Genomic DNA, 22,564 nt, shown 5'->3' on the forward strand with positions numbered 1-22,564 from the left:
CAGGTACTCCTTCGGGCAGGCGCCGGCCAAACCGGCAAGGAAATCCCTTCCCCAATTCCCACGGGCTGGTTAATTCGTTAATCTCATTTTTGGCAATAAAGTACCCCCGAAGGGGCCGCCGCCCTGCCCCGGCTCTCAGCGCGCCCGAGCCCCGGCAGGTTCCTCCGCGAGCTGGGCACGGGGCCGGCCCCAAGACCCGCGCCGCGTTTCGTAGGCGGCCGGAGCCCCCCTCGGCGCCCCCAGACCTCTTCTGCGCGGGCTTGCGCTGTACTATTTGAGGCGGGCGCGGGTGGAAGAACACGGCGGTGCCATCCGCCGCCACGCGAAGCTGGGCGGCGCAGGGATCCGGGCCGCGGTGCTGAGGCCGTCTGTCAGTCAGCGCGGCGGCGCCGGGACGCGTCCGGGGCGCAGCCGGCAGAAGGCGGCGCGGGGAGTACGCGCGGTTAACGGAGCCGGAGGGCGGCCGGCAGCGGGGAGGAGCGGCGAAGGAAGACGCGGCGGGGGGGTAAAAAAAAAGAAGAAAAAAAGAAAAAAAAAAAAAAGAAGCGAGCTGCGTTTCTTCCGTATTGCAGGAAAAGGCTATTTCACGAGCGGTTGCCTGTCGCCCAGCCGGCTGCGATGCTGCTAGCCACCGTGCTGCCCTGGACGTTGGTTTTGCTTGGAGCTGCAGGTACGCCCGGGGCCGGGGCAGTGGGGCGCTGGCTGGGGCGGGGTGGTGCCGGGACCTGGTGGAGCGAACAATGGGGTCGGGCGGACCCCCGCCGCCGGGCTTTGGCGGGTGGGGGGAGACAACCCTCGGTGGGGTCCCCCCTCCCGGCCGCGCCCGGTGTGCGTGGCGGGGCGGCTGGTTCGTGCACATTGTTCGCTATCGTGGGAGCCGGAGAGGAAAGATGGCTCGGGCTGTGCGAATTTGACAGGAGATAAGCGGAGGGGGGGGGGGTAGGTGAGAAGGGTGTGAGCGAGCGGCTGCTTCTGCGCTCTGGTGCCGCTGTCCGCGGGTGCGAGGGGAGGAATCGCCCCCCCCCCCCCCCCCCGCGGGAGCCCACCTCCCCCGGGCTGGGGTTCCGGTGTGCTGTGAATCCCAGACAATGGGGATGAGGAAAAGAGGAGGCAAGCGAAGCGGAGAGGATGCTACGTGCGCTGTGTTAATGGTGTCGCCGGGTGAGGGAGGCGGTGGATTTTTCGTTGTCGCGTCGACTTCATTGTGAATACCGAGGCAGCTACTGCGCTGCTTGGCGGTGTCCGCCCCCGCCCATCCGCCCCGCGTCTTGCAAGCGGTTGCATGTGCGGGGCAGAAATTGCAGCGAGCGCGGGGAGGGAAGAGATGCGACTGCAATTAAAGGTGGGGGCTAGAGCAGCTGTAAAAAGAAAAAAAATTATAAAAAAAAAAGGGGGGGGCAGAGGGGTGCAGGACGGCTGGCAGTGATGGGCGGGGAAAGAGACGGGGCGCTGCGGGAGGGGGGCAGCGGGCCGCGCGCCGCTGCCGTTAAGGGAGCGGCAGCCGGGCGCGAGCGCTCCTGCTCGCGGGAGGCGGGGGGGGGGAGACGGGAGGGGTCGACCGCAGCCGCGGCCAATGGGGAGCGGGCGGCCCCGAGCGGGAGCGGCCGTTAGTCGCTCGGGTCGCCAACGTCCGTAACGGCCCCGGGCGCCGGCTGCCTGCCTCACCTGCCTCGGCCCGGGCCCTGGCCCCGGGAGATGACAGGTTGGCTGGGCGCGGTTACGGCCACACCTGTGCTGGCACCGCCCCCTCCGCCAGCGGGACCGTGGTCCGCCCCGACGTGCCGCCTTCCTGTTGCCGTCCTTCGGCGAGCCTCGTCGCCCCAAGCCCCTTGCTCTGCGCTGTCCTTACCTGCACGCACTAGGAAGCTTTCCCCAGGGCCTTCTCTTGGCTGTGTGTTTCCTCACTGTCCTGTCCTACAGCTCATCAACCACTTCCCCACCCTTCTTTGCAAGCATAGTGGCCTAAGGCACCCAACGCTGATTGTCGCTGCTGTCTACCTCAAAACTGTCATTGCCTTTACTTCTTGCAGCCTCTTCTCAGCTCATCATTTTGTAACTACTTCCCAGTCGCTGCTGCTGTTCTCTCAGTAAAGTGTGCTCTCTGTCTAGATCCCTGCTATTTTTGGGTAGTTTCTGTACCCATTTCTGTGTCCTTGCAGTGTACCCCAGTGCATTGCTCGTTCCTGTCACTGCTATTACAGACCTCACTGCACAGTCTCTTGCTTAGGTGCTGTCCTTAACTACCATAACGCCTCACTTCCTCATTCCCGTACTGATGATTCCTTATCTCCTTAAGCAATTACTTCTGCTGTAGCTCTGTCTACTAACATAGTAACAATTGCTGTCTTCTTGTGGCTTAATTCCAGCTCCCATCATGGCGGACCATTGCCACCAGTGTGCTCAAGTCTGTTGCCAAATCAAGCCACCTGTTTAACATCAGCACAACACCCATTCTTAACAGTACACAGCTCTCCTGTGTCATAAGCACTACTATATAGCTTCTCTTCATTATAATTTTAAAAAAATTATATTATGACTTATTAGAGGGTATATGTAACAAATAAGGGGGGGTTGTCTTTCCATTTCCAGCACAGTTCTTCCCCATAGCCAGCTCTGCATCTGGCTCAGCCACGCCCTCTAATCACCATCTCTGCATACATTCTTGATCTCAACCATTATAAGATGCCAGACTACTATCTGTGATTCTGTAGCTATCGCCTCTCTGACACATTCACACAGGCTTTCTCAGCTGTGGGAGGGCAGAATAAAGCATTTTTTTCAGGGGAAATAGATGGGAGTAAGCAAAGAAAAATTATCTGCATATCATCTGTTGCCCCACTCAAATACATGTTTATCCAATAATAATAATTATGAATGCATAGAGTGCCTAGGGAGCTGCACAGCTGGAACTGGACTGTTAAATCAGCAGAAAATGGAGAACACAAAACCAAAATAAAATATTAAAAAGCTAGAACAAAGCAGCAGCACTGTTTATGGTAAAAGTGGCACGCAGCACATCAGTTATGTTTTCCACGTTAAAGGATGCTTTGGTCTGCTAAAGCTTGTACCTCCTTTTTTTCCCAGCTGACCTCATGACAGTCTGTGATGGGGGTAGAAAGGCTATTGCATTGGGCTTTGGAAGCTATGATGTTGAAGGAGATGTCAGTGAAAGAGGGGGAGCAGCTACGATCACGCTAATAAAGAAACCTAACTACAGCTTTACAGTAGCTTAAACGTAAAAGGAGGCAAGAGATAGATGCTTATTAGTGAAGAATCCCTGAAGAGACTGTTGTCTGAGCGACAGTTATGTGGTAGGTTCAGAACAAAAGCATGCCTTTACATTTTTTAGAACAATTTCACGTTTTGTATATATTCTGTGGCCTGGGATAGTGATGCTTTATATAATCTACTATTAAATTAAAACATTCCCTTATAATTTAGAAGCTGATTATTTATAGACACAGCAGATGGCTCATCTCCTTTCATTTACATCCTGAGAACTATAGGTTCTTAAATAATGGAGAGTATTTTGTATAAACTTTATCCTCTTGACATATGAACTTGAAAAGTCCTGACTTGACTGTTGGATTTTTGGGGAGCGGATTTTTTTTGTAGGTTGGTGGTGTGTTGGTTTTCGTTTTGTTTTTTGTTTTTGTTTTTTGTTTGTTTGTTTGTTGTTGTTTTTTAAGGACATTTAATGTAATTTAATGAATACCCAGTTTTTAAGTGTTAAAGCTTGTGGCTGCTCTCTGGACTGAAAGTACCTTCACTTTTCTTGGCTCATCTCCAGAAACCTATTCTAGCGATAGACCTTTCTGCCTAAGGGTATAAGTGATTGGTTTCTTGTTGATAAAAGAATGGCATGTTTGTTGGGGGGGTGAGTTGGTTTGTTTGGTTTGGGGTTTGTGGTTTTTTTTAGGTAATGCTATGGGTTTGCCTAGACTGGCTGGCAGGAAAGCAGAACCAATTGATGGGAGAGGAGGAGGGGGTACTGCATCTGCTGCTGTCAGTCTGCAAGGAACAGAAAAATAGCTTTAGTAAGACACAAAAGCACATTTTATTTTCTCATTTAAAAGGCCTTCCTGCATTTTTACTCATTATTTAACACACCTGGTGATAATGCTTATATAGAGAATGCACAATTCTAGGGTTTTTTGTTGGTTTTCCTGTGTGGCTTTTGAAGCATTGGTTTTGCAGGGCAGCATACTTCAGTATGATTTGATCTGTCAATAACAATTCTGTTGTACTCTAACTCACAATTTGCAAATAGTAAGACAGATATTATGAACTCCCCAAAATGCCTGTGTAAGCAGACTGGGAGAAGCTGTCATGTTTGGAAGTGTGTATCATAGCTTTTATGCAGGGAACTATCAGAAAAAAATCAAGTAGGGGCCGTTACAGTATTTTTCAGGTGCAGTGACAAGATGGTGTCTTTGTTGTTTTCCCTATTCTATACCTTCACAAAGATCTGAAATGTGAGATAAAATAAGTAAAGCAACTCAATTCTAAATATAAAAGTTTGAAGACAATCAGGAAACAAAATTGTGGTGTTTGTCTTCCTACAACAGCTTTCTATAACAGGGAGAATGTCTGGGAGTAACTTGGCTGAGGGTGTGTCTGTGAAGAGAACTACAGCTCCCAGGCATCTCCACTTTCCTGAATGCTGTCATTTGCGCATGTTTTCATAGGACTTGATGTGTTGGTTTTCACCACAACACTCTCAAGTCGTGGAGGGGGGGAAAAGAGCCACCAGGCAAATAGACTTTGAGACATAAAAATCACAGAATCAAATTTGAAGGTCAGATCTACGCTGGCTCTGGCTCCTTTTGTTTAGGAGAACACATTACCATCGTTTAAAGCCCTTGCTGATGCAAAGGGATGTAAATGAGGTGGATTTGGCGGTGGTGCCGTTATGCCCTTTCAGTTCATGGTGCTGAAGTGCAGCTTCCCCACTGCAGCTGCTCATTAGGAACATTGCCTTTTGAAGTTACTGTGAGAGCCAAATGGCAGGCTTTCAGGCCCTTCTGATACATTGCATTTATAAGTGTCTGAGGCAGTAACTACCAAGTACCGGAATGAGATTTTTCTGTGGTTTTTAGTTTACAATATAGTTGCCTTAAGAAAGTGAAATGGATAAAAATCAAGGATAAACTTCAGATTAAAATAATTTTTTCACTTACAGTTCAAGTCAAGTAGCTGCCACTATATCTGTCGATGATGATAAGGCAGATAATTGATATCCACAGAGTAAAACATACCTGCAGCTTCTAGACCTTCCAAGGATAAATAAAAGAAAAGCTTGTGCCAAAACACGTTGAGGTGTACAGGGTAGATGATGCTGTATTTGAAAATGACCAAGGCTACCTGACAGCTTCTGTTACAGCATTTTTTGGCCCTCGCTATGGGCTTTGGCATGTGAGGTTGCTTTTGTTTTATCACAAGCAATATATGTATTACAGGTACTTTAGCAAAACTATTGTTTGGACAAATGTAGAACACCAGTAGCCTTAGTCCTGGTAACTTCAGATCTTTAGGCAGCTGCTGATGGAAAAGCTGATTTTTGGGGAGTAGCTAACAATGGAAGGTTTATCCTCCTAAGCAAGTGCAAATTGCTTTAAGATACCAGAGTCCTTCTCTGAAGAAGCAGCAGCTGTGGGGTATATTCACGTAGTACTGTACTTAATAGCTGGATGAGTTATCCAAATTCTTAAGCCATCACACTTAAAAAGTGAATAATTAGAATGGATATCTAGTAATAATTTAGACCTGTGTATTTGCAGCAGAAACAAGGGAGCGATGTTACGTTTGAAGAAAATGAGAGGCTTGCACATGAAGATTAATATATCTGAACTTTCTACTGTATGTGCAAAATTAGACCTTAAATTTAAGAATAAGGGGGAGGGATTTTCATCTCAAGTCTGTAATTGTTCACTTTTTCTACAGTGCAGGTTCTGTGTTTCTTCCCTGTCTAGTTAACTAAGGTACTAAAGGTCTGTAAGGCTCTGACTGTCCACAGAAGTCAGTAGCAAACTTGGCATCAGTTGGCTTAAAGGCAGGTCACAGATGGACCCAAAACCAGGGAATGGCAGAAACTGATCCTACAACTATTTCTGGTAGCAGTTTGTGATGGCGGGGATGAAGCCCTATATCTGTAAATCTGATGCAAGGAAATTAAGTTTAGGCTAGAGACAGTAAAGTGATATGTGTCGTAGTTGATCCTTTAGCTATTTGCATCCTAGATCTTATGACAAGACAGACAGAGATCTGCAGCGTGTGTTGTGAAAACTGGGAGTTGCCTGATTAAGTACAAACTTGGTAGAATGATGTGGAAAATAATTTGGAAAGCCATTGAAATGGTTAATTTCTTAGGATGGAGAGACACAAATATCCATCACCTTATCAGGTTATTGTTTGCCACGACAGAATGCATATAAAGAAACTTGTGACTGTTTTAAGTGTTTCAGAATTGTCAGTCTCATAATGCCTTGAATAAAAATATTTTTGTTTTCTTTATAGAGAACTCTTAAAGACTGTTAAAACAACTGGGTCTTTATAATCAGGATAGCTACTTTTCACAATTTGTTATTGATTTTAAAAGTATGCAAGACAGGTTAATTTTCTTAAAATCCATCTGCTCGGCACTGGTGAGGCTATATTTGGAGTGCTGTGTCCAATTCTGGGCTCCCCAGTACAAAAAAGACACAGACTTACTGGAGTGAGTCCACTGAAGGGGCTGGAGCATCTTTTGTATGAGGAGAGGCTGAGAAAGGCTGACACTGTTGAGCCTGGGAAAGAGAATACTTGAGGGGATCTTAGTCAATGTGGATAAATACCTGATGTGAGGGAATGAAGAAGGAAACCAGGCTTTCCTTAGTGATGCCCAGTGACAGGACAAGAGACAACAGGCACAAATTGGAATACAGGAAATCCTTTCCGAACATAAAAAACCAGAACAACACCCCCCACCCTCCTTTTCTTTTCTTTTCTTTTCTTTTTTTTTTTTTTTTTTAATTGTGAGGGTGGTACTTGAATCCTGGAACAGGTTGCCCAGAGAGATCGTGGAGCCTCCATCCATGGAGGCATTCAAAACCCATCTGGACAGACTACTGGGTAACCTCCTGTAGCTGCCTCCCCGTGTTGGACTAGATGATCTTGGGAGGACCCTTCCAACCTCAATGATTTTGTGATTTTAGTACAGCTACTGCTATAGAAATTGTTATAATAGATGCTTATGCTTATTTAAATACTTAATTTACTTTTTCATTTTTTGTTTATATCAGTGATACATATTAACCTTGAAATCTTTAAGATAAACAAGAATGTTAATTATTGGTTACTGGTTTATGTTTAATAATAATTTACCATGTTGGTTAACTTGAAATGCCTTTCCAAAGATGTGGAAGGCAGTGTGTAAACCTGTGTGAAAAGGTTGGGAAGTGTGTGAAGTAAAGGGTTAGAATAAGAAATGAGTCAGTGAACATATTCAGACTACATTTTGAGCTCATTTTGGGCAGAGTATGGTATATTGGCACTTGAAAGGTTGTTTCCATAGGTGAGTCCTGGCTGAGTTTTACATAGAAAGTGTAGTTGACCAGGTGATAAACGATGACAAATAGTGATGAAAGTTTTATACAATGGAAATAGAAAACCGGTGTCTCCAAATCTGAATGGGCTTTTCCAGACGTTTCATGTATTGTATCTCTTGTCCCAAAAGCAACTGTATTAAAAAAATACTTTAAATGTTACTGGAACTGCAGTATATTCATAAAGAAGTTAGTTAATTGTCACTGAAATTAGTTTGTAATATTGTAAACTTTCTTGTTTTATTAAAAAAAAACCCCAACCCTAAATATTTCTTAAAAAAAAACAAAAAAAATCCCCTACAGTTATTTACAGTGGGTTTTAAATGCTGTCTTTTTAACATGAAGATTGATATATATTAAGGATTCAAAAATTTAAATCCTATTTTTTTCAGTGCCTTCCTATCTAGGATATTCAAGGCTGCATTTAAATATGATACAAAAGATGAACAGCCAATTTGGTGGTGTTTGCACAATATTGGCAATTTGGTCTTAATGTGTGGTATTATTGCATAATCTTATGTTTAAAATAAACACTGGAAATAATTGAAGAAACCTCAGAATTTGGAAATGCTTGTTGGTGGTTCTTCACATCCCACTAAAAAGCAGGCTGTCTTTGCATATTAATCACTCTTTCAAAGGAAGTTTGCCTTATTTGCATTGTGCATGCACTGAGGAGTCCCATAGTGTGCCTGAGAAAAAAAGGGGGGGAATTGGAATTGTTGTTCTCAAAAGGGTTTTTATTCCATTCAAGTGGAAAGACTGAATGCAGGAGAATTAGCGCAGTGTTTTGTAGAAGAACAGTCCTATTTGGTCATTGCATTTCATGTGGAGCAGTCCTGGCTTGTAAGGAGTCTGAATGCTGGGGGTAGGGTTAAGAGGGGAGTGACTCATGATTGTATGATGTAATTTACAGGATGCAAGATACTCTCAATTAAATGTACAAATACTCTATGGATTATCAGGCAATTAGGATTTAAAATAAAATATTGGTGAAATGTTTAGTGTTTGCCTTTTATGAATACAGTGGCCAAAACTCTAGGCCTTGATACCTTTGGAAAATATGTGGAAGGTGTCAAGATTGGGGAAATTTTCAGGTTGCGTAAATTTTGGAATAGCAATGTTTCTTAGGTCTGCATCGCTCCTCTGGTAATATGGTTTTACATTGCTTCAGCTGTTAACTTTGGAGCAATGTGGGGTCTTGCTACCTTTGTCTGTACTCTTTCTGTTCTGGCTGCAAATCCAGGAAAGGTGAGCTTTTCTGTTACTTTTACGTTGGACATCCTCATATAAGCAAGGAAGATGTCTGATAGTCTCAAAAAACTCAAACCTTTTTAGTGAAACGTGAACTTTAGCAAATGGTAGAGATGTTTCGATGCATGATAGCTCTCAAACTATTTTGCTTGTTATCCTAAATGAGAAGATGTACAGATAAAACATATATGTGTAAATATATATATATATAGTATGCTATAGTGGGAATCTTATTTTGAAAGGACCTGTGGCACGATTAGTAAGAGTATTGGCCTGCAAATTGAGTCTGTGACTGTGGTGGTTATGAGTAGCATTATCAGTAACTTCTGTTGTTAAGTACAGGTGAAACCTAATCTGTTCCTGTGGTGACATTATTTCTCCATTGCCTTCAGCAGAAACAAAGACATATGTTGGAGGGAGAAACTGCAGCTCAGACATCTAATACAATCACTGTACATCCCAAATCCAAAGATGTTATCTTATGTTTGTGTTTAATCAATAATATTGAGCTCTATGGTTTGCTAAAGTCCTTGGTATCTTTTTTCTTTTGCTTATCTTCGCATTATCAACTACTTGGACATATTTTCTCACACTGAAATAATGTCATTTTGTTCTGCCAGAAAAATATCAAGTAGTTTCCTGTTAATGTGAAATTCACAAGGGTCCGAGTGAAGTAATGTAAACCAGTAGGAGTTTTAGAAACAGCTATCCTATGAACTAATGAGAGCAGAAAAATCTTGAGTGTTGATGTTCTGGCTGGGGTAAGGTTGATTTTAACTTGAAAAAGTCTTTCCAGAAATTAATCACAGGAATGGAGCTTTTGGTGTTTTTGTTGTTGCCATCTGTAATACAAAATCATATCTTAGCTGAACAGAGTGGGTTTTTTTGTTGTGAGCATGAGGAATTTTTGTGTAAATTTGGTAACGCTATTAATGCAAGAAGATAGGAAGAGCATTCTTCTGATAAACTTTCAGAGTTTATTGTATTTTAGTCAGAATGGTTGGGCTTATGATGTATGTGTGCAAGTGCGTATATTCCAGGGTAGAAATTGAAAGATTTTCATAATGTATCAAAGCTTTGCCTGTATGTCGTTGCGGTTACCACATCTACAGTCAGGAGGAAAAAAATCCCAAACCATCTATGCAATAAACTTTCCATTATTTTGCACATTTATTGTCTTCATATGTTTATATAAAGCACATTGTACTTCCAGTGTGTAGAGGTTAAGTGTAGTAGCAAATAATATATACAACTAATGTTGATGTTATATTTCTATCTGTGATGCGTTTTAATGATAGATGCCTTAACATTTAGTTGTTGAATTGTTGTGCAAGCTGTGGCATTGTTACAATAAAACAATGCACTTACACAGTGCATTTCTGTGTGTACTTTGAAAGCCTTATAAATAATCATTTTTAAAACTTTCTCTCTAGCTGTGGGTATAAAACACTTATCAATGTGCTTAAAACATTATTTTTGTGCAGTTCAGGATCTAGCATGCAAAATGCATTCTCACAGTATTGGCTAATTATAATTTTTCAAGAACTTCATTTTGTGTTTTTGAATATGTTAATATTGAGAGAAACAGTCATCAGACACTTGTGTATACCATTTTAGAAAAATATAATCAACAGCTGCTTATCCAAGTAACTTATTAAATTACAATAAGCCTGCAAAATTCAGAAGAACAGACTACTGTAACCATATTTCAGTTTTAGTGTTTTCAAAAGATAATCCCTTAGAAGTATAACATGCTTTTAGGGGTTGTGAACAGACGTACAGAATTACTCCATAGTCCTCTAAATCCTTTTGGAGTTTAATCTCTTCATGATCTGCAGGATGCAACCTGAAGGCATTTAGCATTTATTACGTACTCCCTAGTGGTTGGTATTTGTTAGAAAAAAACCAGGCATATTGGAATACTATTAAGAAAATAAAATGTTTACATACATTTGTTATGGACATGTAGTCTTCAAGAACTAACAGATACTAAGAAAGCCATCATAAATGAAAATCTTAATGAATACTATGAAGAGGTATGAATACTATTTCGCTTTTCTCCCTATTGTCATCACTAGAACTCTGGCTGGTCATTTCTCTGTCCCTTCTGTCATGACTGAACTGTAGCTATATATATACACCTTGTTTCACATATGTAAAGCTTCTCTAGCTGTGTTCAGCTCACTAGCATTTTTTCCGTTCTAGCTTTTGTCTTTCTGCAGCTGGATATGTCTGCAAGAAAAAGAAATAACACTCTTTTTCTATCAGTTCAGCAGCAATTGCTTGTTTATTATTGTAGGGATTTTGTGTCTACAGTTTAAAAGCTGATTGGCTGCAGAATTTTTTCAGCTTTGGTCTTTAAGCTGAGTTTTGCTTAAGAGAACTCATTGGCCTGTAAGAAAAGGAATGGCATATGGAGTAGAGATTTAATTTAATATGGATTCACTTCCTAGCTTTGCCATTGGCTTTTTTGCGGATGGTCTTTGGCCAGTCAGCTCCATCATTTTTCTCCATTTCTCTGTAAAATGATTATTTCATAAAATACTTCATTTGTACAAGCAAATTTAGAGTAGTTTGTGCTTTATGGACAAAAATAATGCAAAGAATGAAGTACTGTAGCGTATGCTTGTGTTTGTATCTAGGAGAAGAGTGTAATTTTCTGCTTCAAGCAAGCATGAATGTTAGCTCTAGATTAAGGCTATGCTGCAAAATGTTTCTGTTTAATGGAATAAAAGTTATTTTGTCTTGAAGTACCTTTCAAGGTACTTGAAAATGGGTATTTCTGTTGGTAGGATGCTTTTATTCCTAGCAAAGAAGTGTGTTTTTTATGGTCATGCTCTTGTTCAGTTTTCTTTTGCGTAGTATCATTCATTAGGAGGTAAATCCTGCACTTAGGCATGCGTGCAAAACTGTTACCCGCATCAGTGAGAGTTAAATGTAATAGCCAGGAAGGAACGTGTCTCACCTGTTCTGAAATACTGTACGGAGGGATCACGTCAAGTGGGCACCCTGTTAACCTGATTACTGCGCAAGATTCAGAGTGATTACTTGAGTAAAGATTAATGTAAATCTGCAGACTGGCCAAAGACGGCACTTTTCAAATAAGTGGACATTCCTGTGAGTTGAAATGAGTTGTGGTAATCTTCCTTACACCTGCTGAAAAAAATAGGTATTTTGTTGAATGAGGAAAAAAATAACCTTATGAGGAAGCATTTTTTTTTCACATAGGACCTGCCTTGCTGGTCACACTAAAATTCATTTGACCCGCTGTTTCCAATAATGATTTGCTGTGGGTGATTAGGAAAAAGTATAGAAAACTTAAGTATACAGTGATCTTTTCCTTGCTGGATGCTCTCAGCTCATTCGAACAGTAGTACTGTTAGTATTTAAAACACTTAGTCTGTCAGCTTTTCATAGTATTTCACACTTAAGTTCTGTTCTGTTGCAAGAATGGAAATCTTCCTCTTCACTTATCAGCATCTGAACATTATCAAGTAACGTATTAAACAAACTCATACCTATCTGATTTATTCTTTTACTCAGTCTCTCTGCCAGAAGATAACTTGCAGTGTATTGAAGTGTTTTAATTGGACTCTTTCTTTTAAATACACATTTTCTGAAGCAGTTATGTTTCCATTATTTTGCTAAATAGACATTGAATATTCAGGTTAAAAAGATGCCCTTTGTACTTGGAGTAAAAGCTGTTGAAACAATATCTGAAGTATGTTTACCTTGTATTTTTCCTGTTCTGTGTGCATAGTCACAGGGCAAACACACTTCAAATATTTCTCTTTTTATCAATAACAATCATTTGTGTTTGCTTATACAACAATAGTAGAAATAAACTTGTTAGACACAAGCTTGTTTTTGCGCTTGCATCATTTTATTGCTAAAATAATAACTTGTAAATGAGAAAACTCTAAATGCTGTACTGTTCTCATAATAGCAATAAATGAAAGCATTCACTTTCTTTTTAATATGTACACTTAAATTTCTGATAACCTGTCTCTCTGTTTTAGTTACTGTCTACCTTTTGAAAATCTTAAACCCCAAAGAAAAGATGAATATGCCAGTTATCTATAGATGAAAGTCCTACTGTATTCTGATTTCAAAACTTACTTTGGTTAAAAGAAACTGTGTATGGAAAATACTTGTTTTATGAGAATGGATCTAGATTTAAATGAAATTACAAGCCAAACATGTACCAAGTCATTGACTGTTTCTGTTGCAATTGTCCATGAACTTAAGGTTTGGCTTTTTGTGGCTTTGTAGCTAGCTACAGTCATTGTGTCAGGTCTAGAGAATGGTTAGTGCCATATTCAGAAACTTTTGTGTATTCCTAGTAGTTGTTTCTCATGAACTTAAATTGGTACATGCACATAAGACTCGAGATAAAAATAGCAAATCCCACACTAACTGATTTCATGTGTTAAGGCACTGCATTATTTATGTATTTCTGCAATGTCTTTTGTGTGCAAATGCAGTTGTGATTTATTATTTATTGGGACATATAGAAGTACCTGCAAGTATTAAAAAATAAAGGGTAAAGATACTTTATCAGGTGAATGGTTTTATCTTATCTCCTTTTTCTTGGAGATTGCAGTGAGTAGTGGGACCAGAAGAATTTAGTTGAAGTGGTGAGTGAAAGCAGTGCTGCTGATTCCCTTGGAATTCAGCACTTTAAATGGATTAGAACTAAAAATATCTCTGCCTGACACTGCATCAGATCCGGAAGCATTTTAAAGTATCTATATTTACATATTTGATGTAAATTTAAAAAGATTACCACATTTGAGCTAAATGATAGCTTTGTAAATGTAAGCTCTTTGGGAATCAGTATTCTTACTGGAACATTTTAATGTTGGACATAACTAAAATTAACGTGTATTTTGCTAAAATGGTAGCCCACAGAACAAGTGTTTCAGAAAGAAAATATAATCTTGGTTTTATATACAGGATGTATAATTCACTCCTTAGATATGTGGAAGCCCTAACAAGAAAACCTCCTTGTGTAACTTTGGAGCGGTGTGGAATCTTTTAGCATCTTGACCATATCTTACTCTTTCACATGTAACTGTGCATTGTACTTATGGTTTTGAAGTACTTCTCCTCCGTTTGTAGTCTTCTGCACCTTTGCAAAATGAGTAGAATGTGGGGACATGAGAAAAGAATGTGTAGCTTACACCAACAAAAAGGAATGGGTGGTTGGTTACATGGATTCTTCTCAAGGAAATTACCATTGTTTTTGCATTTCTCTGTAAATAATTTTTTATCTTGCTGATCAATTCTAGTGCCAATGTTTTTGTTAAATGATGGTGTGTTAACACTGCATTATGGCTTGAGATGTACTCTTGCTTATAATCACATAAAACCCAGAAATGGTATTTTAACAATGGAAAGTGAAATAATCACATTTTGTGCTTATTAAAAGCCTGGAATTCCATTACCACAAATGATGATCTTTTGATATTAATTGTGTTATGTGCTCCTGTTTTGTTTGGACTGCTTTCAGTTTGTTAGTCCTGAGATGGAAAAGCACTTTCATCTTTGGTTGCTAGACAAATGCCATTGTAATTGTCTTCCATTTTTATAGGTGAGATCTGGTCTTGTTATCTTACTGCACATCTAATACCAGATTCTTGTCTTGCTTGCAATTATGGGAATTGGAAGCAAGTCCAGTGGAATGGAGGTAGCTTTGATTATGCTGCTGCTTTATGTATCATGTTAGACATTGGAAGACTATATTACATCATCTGATATACTTTTTCCTCATTTGGGACATGGCACTTGCATACTAGAGGATGTTTTTGTGCAGCTAGCCTGAGAAATTATGTAATGTTTTGAGATATATTTGTTTTTTAAGAGTCACTTGTAAGGCAAAAGATCTAGAATGGTTTGGGGTTTTCTTCTGCGTTGCATTTCTTTCATGTCATGTGTGAAGAATACTGGCTAAGGCTGATTATCTTGCAAGGGTATTTCTTTGTATATGTTTCAAACCAATTCTGAACATAAGTGTTAATAATGTGCAGTGTTACAGTTAGACTTAGCGTTCTCAGTCTACTGGGCATATAGCAACAATCCTAAATATTAACAGAAGTAGGGAAGCTCATGTAAATGTTGCTTGAATTAGCTCACAGATGGGTGGATTAATGGTAATAGTTTTTACTTTCATATAGCAGATAAATGATCTTGATGCCCTTGCAGAGGGGCTGAAACAGAGAAATATATAATCACACAGTAAAAGTAAATTTTTTTTTTTTTTTGTAAGGTGTGATGGTATCACTATGTTAAGACTCCCTATGCATTCTTATTTTCCAAACTGCTGGAAAATAATTATAAATTGATGCAATATTTTTTTCCATTATATTGAACATTTCTGTTAATTTTTGGCCCATATTTATTGTAACTGCAGAGCTATTGGCTGCATGCTCAATAGCTCTAAAGATGAGTTCTGCTGGTGTTGAAGACATGTATTGGTCTTCATTTGTTGCTTCTGCAGATTTCTAGAAGTTGAGGAAGACTTAAGTGCATGTTATACTGATGTGTTTGATAGATCAACTGTGTGCACTGCAGGGAACATCTATCGAGTTGTTTCTGCTTTCATTTCATTTAGATGTTTATAAAGGTCATAAATTAAAGACAGTGCAGTAAAAGACAGGTAAGATTTGAAAGCTCTTGTCCAGGTTAAGATTTTGAACTCCACTAGGTGGCACTAATTTATTGTTCTGTTGATAAAGTTGCTTTTTTCTGGAAAAAACACCAAATGCAGTTTGTAAATTATGGCGGGAGATTTTTACTTCTGGAATAGGAAACATGAATAAGATGATGAAGATCAGTAATACTGAATCTGTTTATCTTGTGTATACATATATGGTATCCTTCATGACCCTGTGCTTTTGAAGTGGAGTAATGAACTGGTATTTTGGGTGGGATAGGCAAATCATAAGCATATTTTTAAAATATTTAGAACTGGGAAGATATATCAGCAGAAATAATTGTCTAGTTTTTTTATCCTGTTCACTTAAACATCCTCTGCATATGTTAAAGACAAGAAACTGGTCCGATGTATTGGTGCAGGCAGCATTTGATGGACAGCTGGGTTTTTCATAATTGTGTCTCATAACATCTTAGCATTCAGAAGCTTGGTCTGATAAGGAGAAGGAAAGAGTATTTCTGGGGGATTATGATCATACAAGTACTAGCTTTGGTTAGCATCAAAATGATTTCAATGTGATAGTGCTGAAGGGCATTGGATATGATATGAGTGTATTTTATTCCAGCACTAAGGGTAGAAATGGCCATGACAGTTATTTTTGTAAAGTTGATACACAAAGAGTTCTCAACAAAGATCGTCTGTGTCATGCTGAGCCAAGCTCTATGTCCAGTGTACAAAGATGACAGCATAATCAGAGGAGCTAGACTGGTATGTTCCCCTGCCATCCTTGAAAATTTTGTTCTGAGGAGGACGTTTGGAGTACTCTTTGACCTCAATTAACAGTTGACCGTTTTTGGCTTGCTGGGAAGAAATTTCCCTTTGCAGTTGGAAGACTGTGAGGCTGGAGAAAGAACTTTGTCTGCAAAAGCTGTAGGTGTTCTGCTATTTACAGTTGTGGCAGGGTAGAAAATTAGCTAGTTAGCTCAGAGCTAGTGCTTGAGGAGGGCATGCAGTAACTTAACCTCTCTTGTCTTTTTTTCTGCATTGTCTGTGCCATCAAATACTGCCTTTGATGGCATTGTAAATGCATGAGTCTCATATGGACCTTGGTTTCAAGCCAGTAGGGGAGATTTTTAGGATGCTATATGAGAATAAATGTTGAATAAGGCTTTGTTCTACCAAACAGTACCTTATTTTCTTAATCTAATCTCGTTTTCCATCAAGCTGAGGGGGAGCTATAAGCAGTGTTGCAGTTTTGCTTCTGTTGACTTTGAATCCAGAACTGGTGGGTGTTTCAATCTGGTGCCGCAAAAGAGAAAACAGAGCTTCTCTTAGGATTTTTGTCTGAACTCAGGAGCCCTTGCTCTTGTGCTTACAGAGTATGTACAGGTGCACCTCCAGTCCCCCTCCCTCCATAAAGTAAAGGCTGTGCGTTTCCTCTGTCTTCCTGGCAAGTGATTTGCAAGTAAGTGGTCTTCTAGAGAAAACAGGCTCCCTGTTTTGTCATTTACAGTATCTGCTTTCTGTCTGGCCTGTATTTGAAGGGATGAAGTCTTTCAGGAGAACCTGGAGTCTCAGAAGTATAAAATCTGATAGTAAATCTCTAGCCATTTATCAGTATTGTAGTTGTTGAATGGTCTATACCATCAGGCTTCTGATCCTTCAATTGTACTTTTTGGAGTCGTGTGTAGAACTTGCGGCAGCTACCCACTGAACTGTGTATTACCCCGGGGACTTGCTGTGCTGTTGGGATAGGTCAGTGCGCTTTTTCAACGGGTGGTGGCTTTGTCTCCTCCTGTTTGGCACAGGGTTTTTCTATAGTCCTGAAAAATGAGTTTCACATCTGAAACCAGTTTTCAGGATCTCAAATCTTACTCCTGTGCTAGCCAGCTCTTTGCTTGAAGTTATTCATGAGGCAGGGCAAGGGCAGGTTTAAAACCCATATGACAAGGCTGTGACTCTGCAAAACCTGTATCAAGATGTTTACACAGACAGTGGCTTAATCAGACAAGACACTACAGTGATGCACGAGGGAATTGAAATACATTTTTGTTTAGTTGGCAGTCTGCCTTCAGGCATTTGTGTGTTAAGTACCATGAAACAGTTTGATTTATGTGCTGATGTTCTTTGTCTGGTTTAGGCTTTGTTGTGTTTGTTTTGTTTTGTTTTGTTTTTCTCTTAAACTATAGATTCAGTTGTTTCTCTGGCTCCTGATGCATAATTGTAGTTATCTTTCACCAAGCATAGCACACTGCGATCTGCCTAGACTCTCTTCCAGTGAAATTGACCGTTTTTTAAAAAAATCTTTTTCCCTCTTGATGCCATTAATTTTTCATAAATTAATGTGCTTTAAGAATTTAACCCTTTGTGAGGAGGCAGTTGGTGATATGTCGTGGCTTTGAGTCTTATGCTTGTCCAAGTGGTTCAGTTTTCATTTTTAGTGTAGCTTTTTTTTAATGATGCAAGGACTTCCCTATTAAATTAAAATGGCCTGTAGGTGAACACTGTAAAAATCCCACAACATACATAGTGTTTTCAGATACTATATAAAAGGTATGAGCTGATAAAATGTTATTTGCCTGAATCTTATTCAGGCATAGATTACCAAATAAAGATTTTACAGAATTTATGAAAATAGATTACCCTTCTGGGTTATAATCAGTATATTTCCTAGTGACTTTTTTCCACTGCCATTTTTTTCTCTTCTTCATAATTTCTGTGTCTTGCTTGCTGCATATTGTTTAGCAATTGGAATTTGAGGTTTTGATATTACTGTTCTAGATATGAGTGTATAAATGCATTGTTAATAACTTTGTCATGTCAAGTGTGGCTACAAGTGCTTGGGAATAGTCTCTGTGTGTCCTCTGAGGCTGATGGGATCTGGATGCCTGCTGTTCTTTGGACATATCACAAATCTAATTGTAAATCGGCCTAAAAAGGGGAAATTTACTGAAGCGTATCTAGGTCTGTTTGATTTGTTCTGTTGGGATAATCAATCAGGACTGATGACGGAGGTGGGTAGAGACATGGTGGGGGGTGGGGAGCGGACGATGAGTATAAGGTCTGTTTTCCAGAACAGAAGGTGGAATAGTAATTTATTATCTGACATTCTTTGAAAACAGATGGAAAATACTATGCTTATAAATTTGCAAGGGAAAGAATTTTGGAAGCAGGCTTTGCATATGTCCTCCCCCCCCTTTTTTGCATGCTTAGAAAAACAGAACAGTTAAGTTCTTCCTTGTTATTGGAAGCAGACTTGAATGGTGTTGAGCTGAGTCCTGCTGTTGAGATGGATAGTGTGTATAAAAAAATCCCCAAACAATCCAACCTGAATGTGTTAAATAAATTGAAAAAGTGTGAATAAAATAAGAATGGCCGAGATGTACAATAAGCTCTCTGAGTTATGCATAATTCTCATAGTATAATTTGCATTTTTTTTAATGTGGTACAGGGCAGTAGCAAAGAACTCTGTGCTGGAGGTAATTATCTTGTGAAGAAAGGAGAGTTGTTAAAGGCTAAAAATACCTACTATTTTTAAAAAAAGAACATTTGAATAAATGGCATGTGAATCAGTAGGCAATGTATGTGCCCATGTACAGTAATGGCACATTTATGTAATGTACTGTGGTTTGGTTTTACTTGTTTGTGGCTTTTTTTAAGGTGGCTATTAATTTAGACTAGATTCTTCTGTTACTTTCATCATTGTATTTTTACTTTTTTGACAACATGGAAGTTTACTGCTTTGTGGTGGGTTTTTTTCCTGTAGTGAGTGTAAATGACAGAGGTAATTCTCATTCTCTGCAAATTAAAAGAAACTGACACTGAGTTTAACATCATTGGTGTAACAGTGTGGTCTGCTATAGATGGAGCACAGATGAGAGTATTTGTGCGTTATGCAATTGTTCCTTGTGGCAAGTAAGTGCCCTCTGGGTGTCTGCCTTATAGTCTTCAGACTGTGATCAGACATTACAGAAATTCCTGAAGACCACAAAATATTGTATAGAAACAGCAGTAAGCATTTATGATTGCAGCTAGTTACTCTGCCTGTGTCAGCTAGTGGCTTTTTCTACTGCAGAATTGGGAATAGTGGTAAAAGCCTTCAGAAGCGAATTTAAAGTGTGGAATCGGACAGATGGTTACTTAACCTAAGTACTCTGAAAACTCTGTGAGGACACTTGTCCCATTCCACTGTCTGGGAAGTCTAGGGACCCTTGGCTCATAGTTTGTGCTGCTGTATTAAGTGACGTGAATACTTTCTTACATGTACAACTTGGCAGAGTGGTCCATTGGAGCACCTCAATGGAGGAAATAACTGCTCACAAGATCATGCAGCTATGGAGGATAGTATCAAGAATCTCCCAATTCCTGGGCATGTGAAGTTGCATCAGAAATGTGTTAGACTTTGAAATTTCAATTTACAACTCTGGAGGCAATTCAAGTTCATGTTTGTTTGGTTGGTTTTTTCCTTCTAATTAAAAAAAAAAAGAAAAAGGCATAACATGAATGTTAACAAGAGATGAAGTAGAAAAATCACATCTTCATGCATTTACAAGGCATTTCCATTTTAATGGAAAGCTTCTATATCAACCACTTGCACTCTATCATTCTTGTTTATAGTATATTGTCATAATTTGAGTGTAAATTTTAACCTCTAAAGCTCTGACTTGCTCTTTTGGCTTACTGTCATAAGAGGTAACATTTTCTTTTTTCTTCTTTTGTATATTTCTTCCTCTTTTGCATGGAAAAAGCAGAAAAGGGGAAAGATGACAATGCAGTTATTTCCAATTAAAAGTTGAGCAGGTCCTATATGAGCCTTGTCTAATTCATTGTAGATTACTGCTTTAGAATTAGAAAATTGTGTTATAAATCGTGATGTCATTTCCAATTAATCAAATTCAGGCGTAAGCTCACATGTTCCCTTGAGCGCTTGCCCATTATGAACAGCTGCATCGTGTGCTTTGATGTCTTGGAGAAACAGTGGGATCACTGTTGTAACTTTAAACTGCTTTTCCTTGCTGTTTTCTTTGTTTAGTGTTAAGTTTATGGCATTGCATAAGATGCAAAGGAGAACACTTAATATAAGTCATTGGCAGGAAATTGCTTAGAAATTCTATCATTTAAACTTAAGTACTGTGTCAGAATTTTAGCAAATATGTGTTTTTAAGAGCAGAAGTCTTTTAATGCTTACAAATAAATGAGAATTAAGGGAAAAATTGTACTTCTTGAAGGGGGAAAAAACCAGCTTAATTCAGAGGGAAGTGTACTTAAGAGGGGGAAAACCTTCTAGTGTAAATGGAGACAGCTGAGAGTTAGTTTTCAAGAAAAGTTCTAATTGGAGTGACATTGCTTGTGCATAGATAAAATTTAACTATTTGTCTGGTATTTCAGAGAATATGCATGTGTTTTCCTGTGGTATTTTATGAAGTGGGCAGGCCAGAATGCATAGAGAAAACTGGGTAATTCACTCCTGATTTGTGCATGTGAAGGGGGGGGGGGTCTCTATGCAGAAAATCGTTATTTCTTACACTGAAAGTTAGGTGCTTTAAAAAACAGCAAGACCACTGGAGATAATGGATCTATCAATTGCATGTTTGTAAGAAGGAGTCTTACATCTGGGAGGGGTGGGGAGGGGAGGGGATTACAGGAGATAATAGAAGCACTGTCACATTGGTTTGGGTTAAGGTTGGGAAGTGGTGTAAAATAACGGTAGAAGATGATTTTTCTTTTTCCAACTGCCTGACCAATTCAGGGCTGACCAAAAGTTAAAGCATGTTATTAAGGGCATTGTCCAAATGCCTCACAAACACTGACAGGCTTGAGGCATCCATCACCTCTCTAGGAAGCCTGTTCCAGTGTTTGACCACCCTCTCAGTAAAGAAACACTTCCTAATGTCCAGTCCAAACCTCCCCTGACACAGCTTTGAGCCATTTCCACACATCCTCTCACTGCATCCCAAGGGAGAAGAGCTCAGCACTTCCCTCTCCACATTGCCTCCTCAGGAAGCTCTAGAGAGCAATGAGGTCGCCCCTCAGCCTCCTTTTCTCCAAACTGGACAAGCCCAAAGTCTTCAGCTGCTCCTCACAGGATATTCCTCCCAGCCCTTTCACCAGCTTTGTCGCTCTCCTCTGGATGCACTCAAGGACCTTCACATTCTTCTTAAATTGTGGGGCCCAGAACTGCACACAGTACTCAAGGTGAGGCTGCCCCAATGCTGAATACAGTGGGATAATCCCCTCTTTTGACCGGCTGGTCATACTGTGTTTGATGCACCCCAGGATATGGTTTGCCCTCCCGGCTGCCAGGGCACACTGCTGACTCGTACTGAGCCCGCTGTCGACCAGTCCCCCCAGATCCCTTTCTGCATGGCTGCTCTCCAGCCATTCCTCTCCTGATCTATACTTGTGCCTAAAGTTACTCAGTCTCAGATGCAGAATCCAGTTCTTGTTCTTGTTAAATTTCATGCCATTGATGATTGCCCAATGTTCCAGTCTATCTAGATCTTTCTGCAAAGCCTCTCTGTTTTAAATTCAGGGATTTCTATATGGGATTGGATGGTTGTATCTGACTATTTATTAGGTTTCAAGGAAGCTTAAAAATACATTCTCATTTATATTTTCAACAGTAATAATTTTTTTCAGAATCACAGTGAGTCATGTTCTCATAGGGTTGTTGTTAACTAAATGACAGAACTGACTAAATTCATGCTTTCATGCATGTATGAGATACCACGGTTCTTGTACCATCTGTTACCAAGAGAAGCCCACGTTTGTAAATTCTTTAACACTTTGCAAGTTTGTTTTTACGTTTGCAGCAATTTTAGGAAGAGTAGGGGAAATAGAGCAGGTGATTAAAAGTAAAACTCAAGTGGGACTTCAGTGATGCAAAGCATTGTATGCATTTACTTGGTAGTGTACTGGTCAGAGGAGGCCAAGTATCTGGTTTGGGTTTTTAGTGTGTTCATCAGCTGCTCACAGAAGATGATGTTACTCAAAAATTATTCTACAAAAACTGCAGATCACTCACTATATTTACCCTGTCATTGACCAAGGTGGTTTTTTTTATTGTTTATTGCTG

General features: G+C 40.0%; 1 protein-coding gene across 6 annotated transcripts in view; it reads left to right on the top strand.

The window, feature by feature from the left end:
* Positions 1 to 226: 226 nt before the first annotated feature.
* The window catches only part of NCAM1 (neural cell adhesion molecule 1), a 159,469-nt gene continuing 137,131 nt past the window's right edge, over positions 227 to 22,564 (top strand). For 3 of the 6 annotated variants that reach the window (XM_075035116.1, XM_075035113.1, XM_075035115.1), the window contains exon 1: positions 242 to 670. In XM_075035116.1, coding sequence (XP_074891217.1) covers positions 619 to 670 — 52 coding nt within the window. In that variant the 5' untranslated portion in view covers positions 242 to 618. Of the gene's footprint in view, positions 671 to 22,564 lie in introns of all 6 variants that reach the window. The other 3 variants (XM_075035119.1, XM_075035117.1, XM_075035118.1) reach the window with 3 other exon arrangements.

This window comes from Buteo buteo, chromosome 9 (genome assembly GCF_964188355.1).
Source record: "Buteo buteo chromosome 9, bButBut1.hap1.1, whole genome shotgun sequence".
Classification (NCBI taxonomy): Eukaryota; Metazoa; Chordata; class Aves; order Accipitriformes; family Accipitridae; genus Buteo; species Buteo buteo.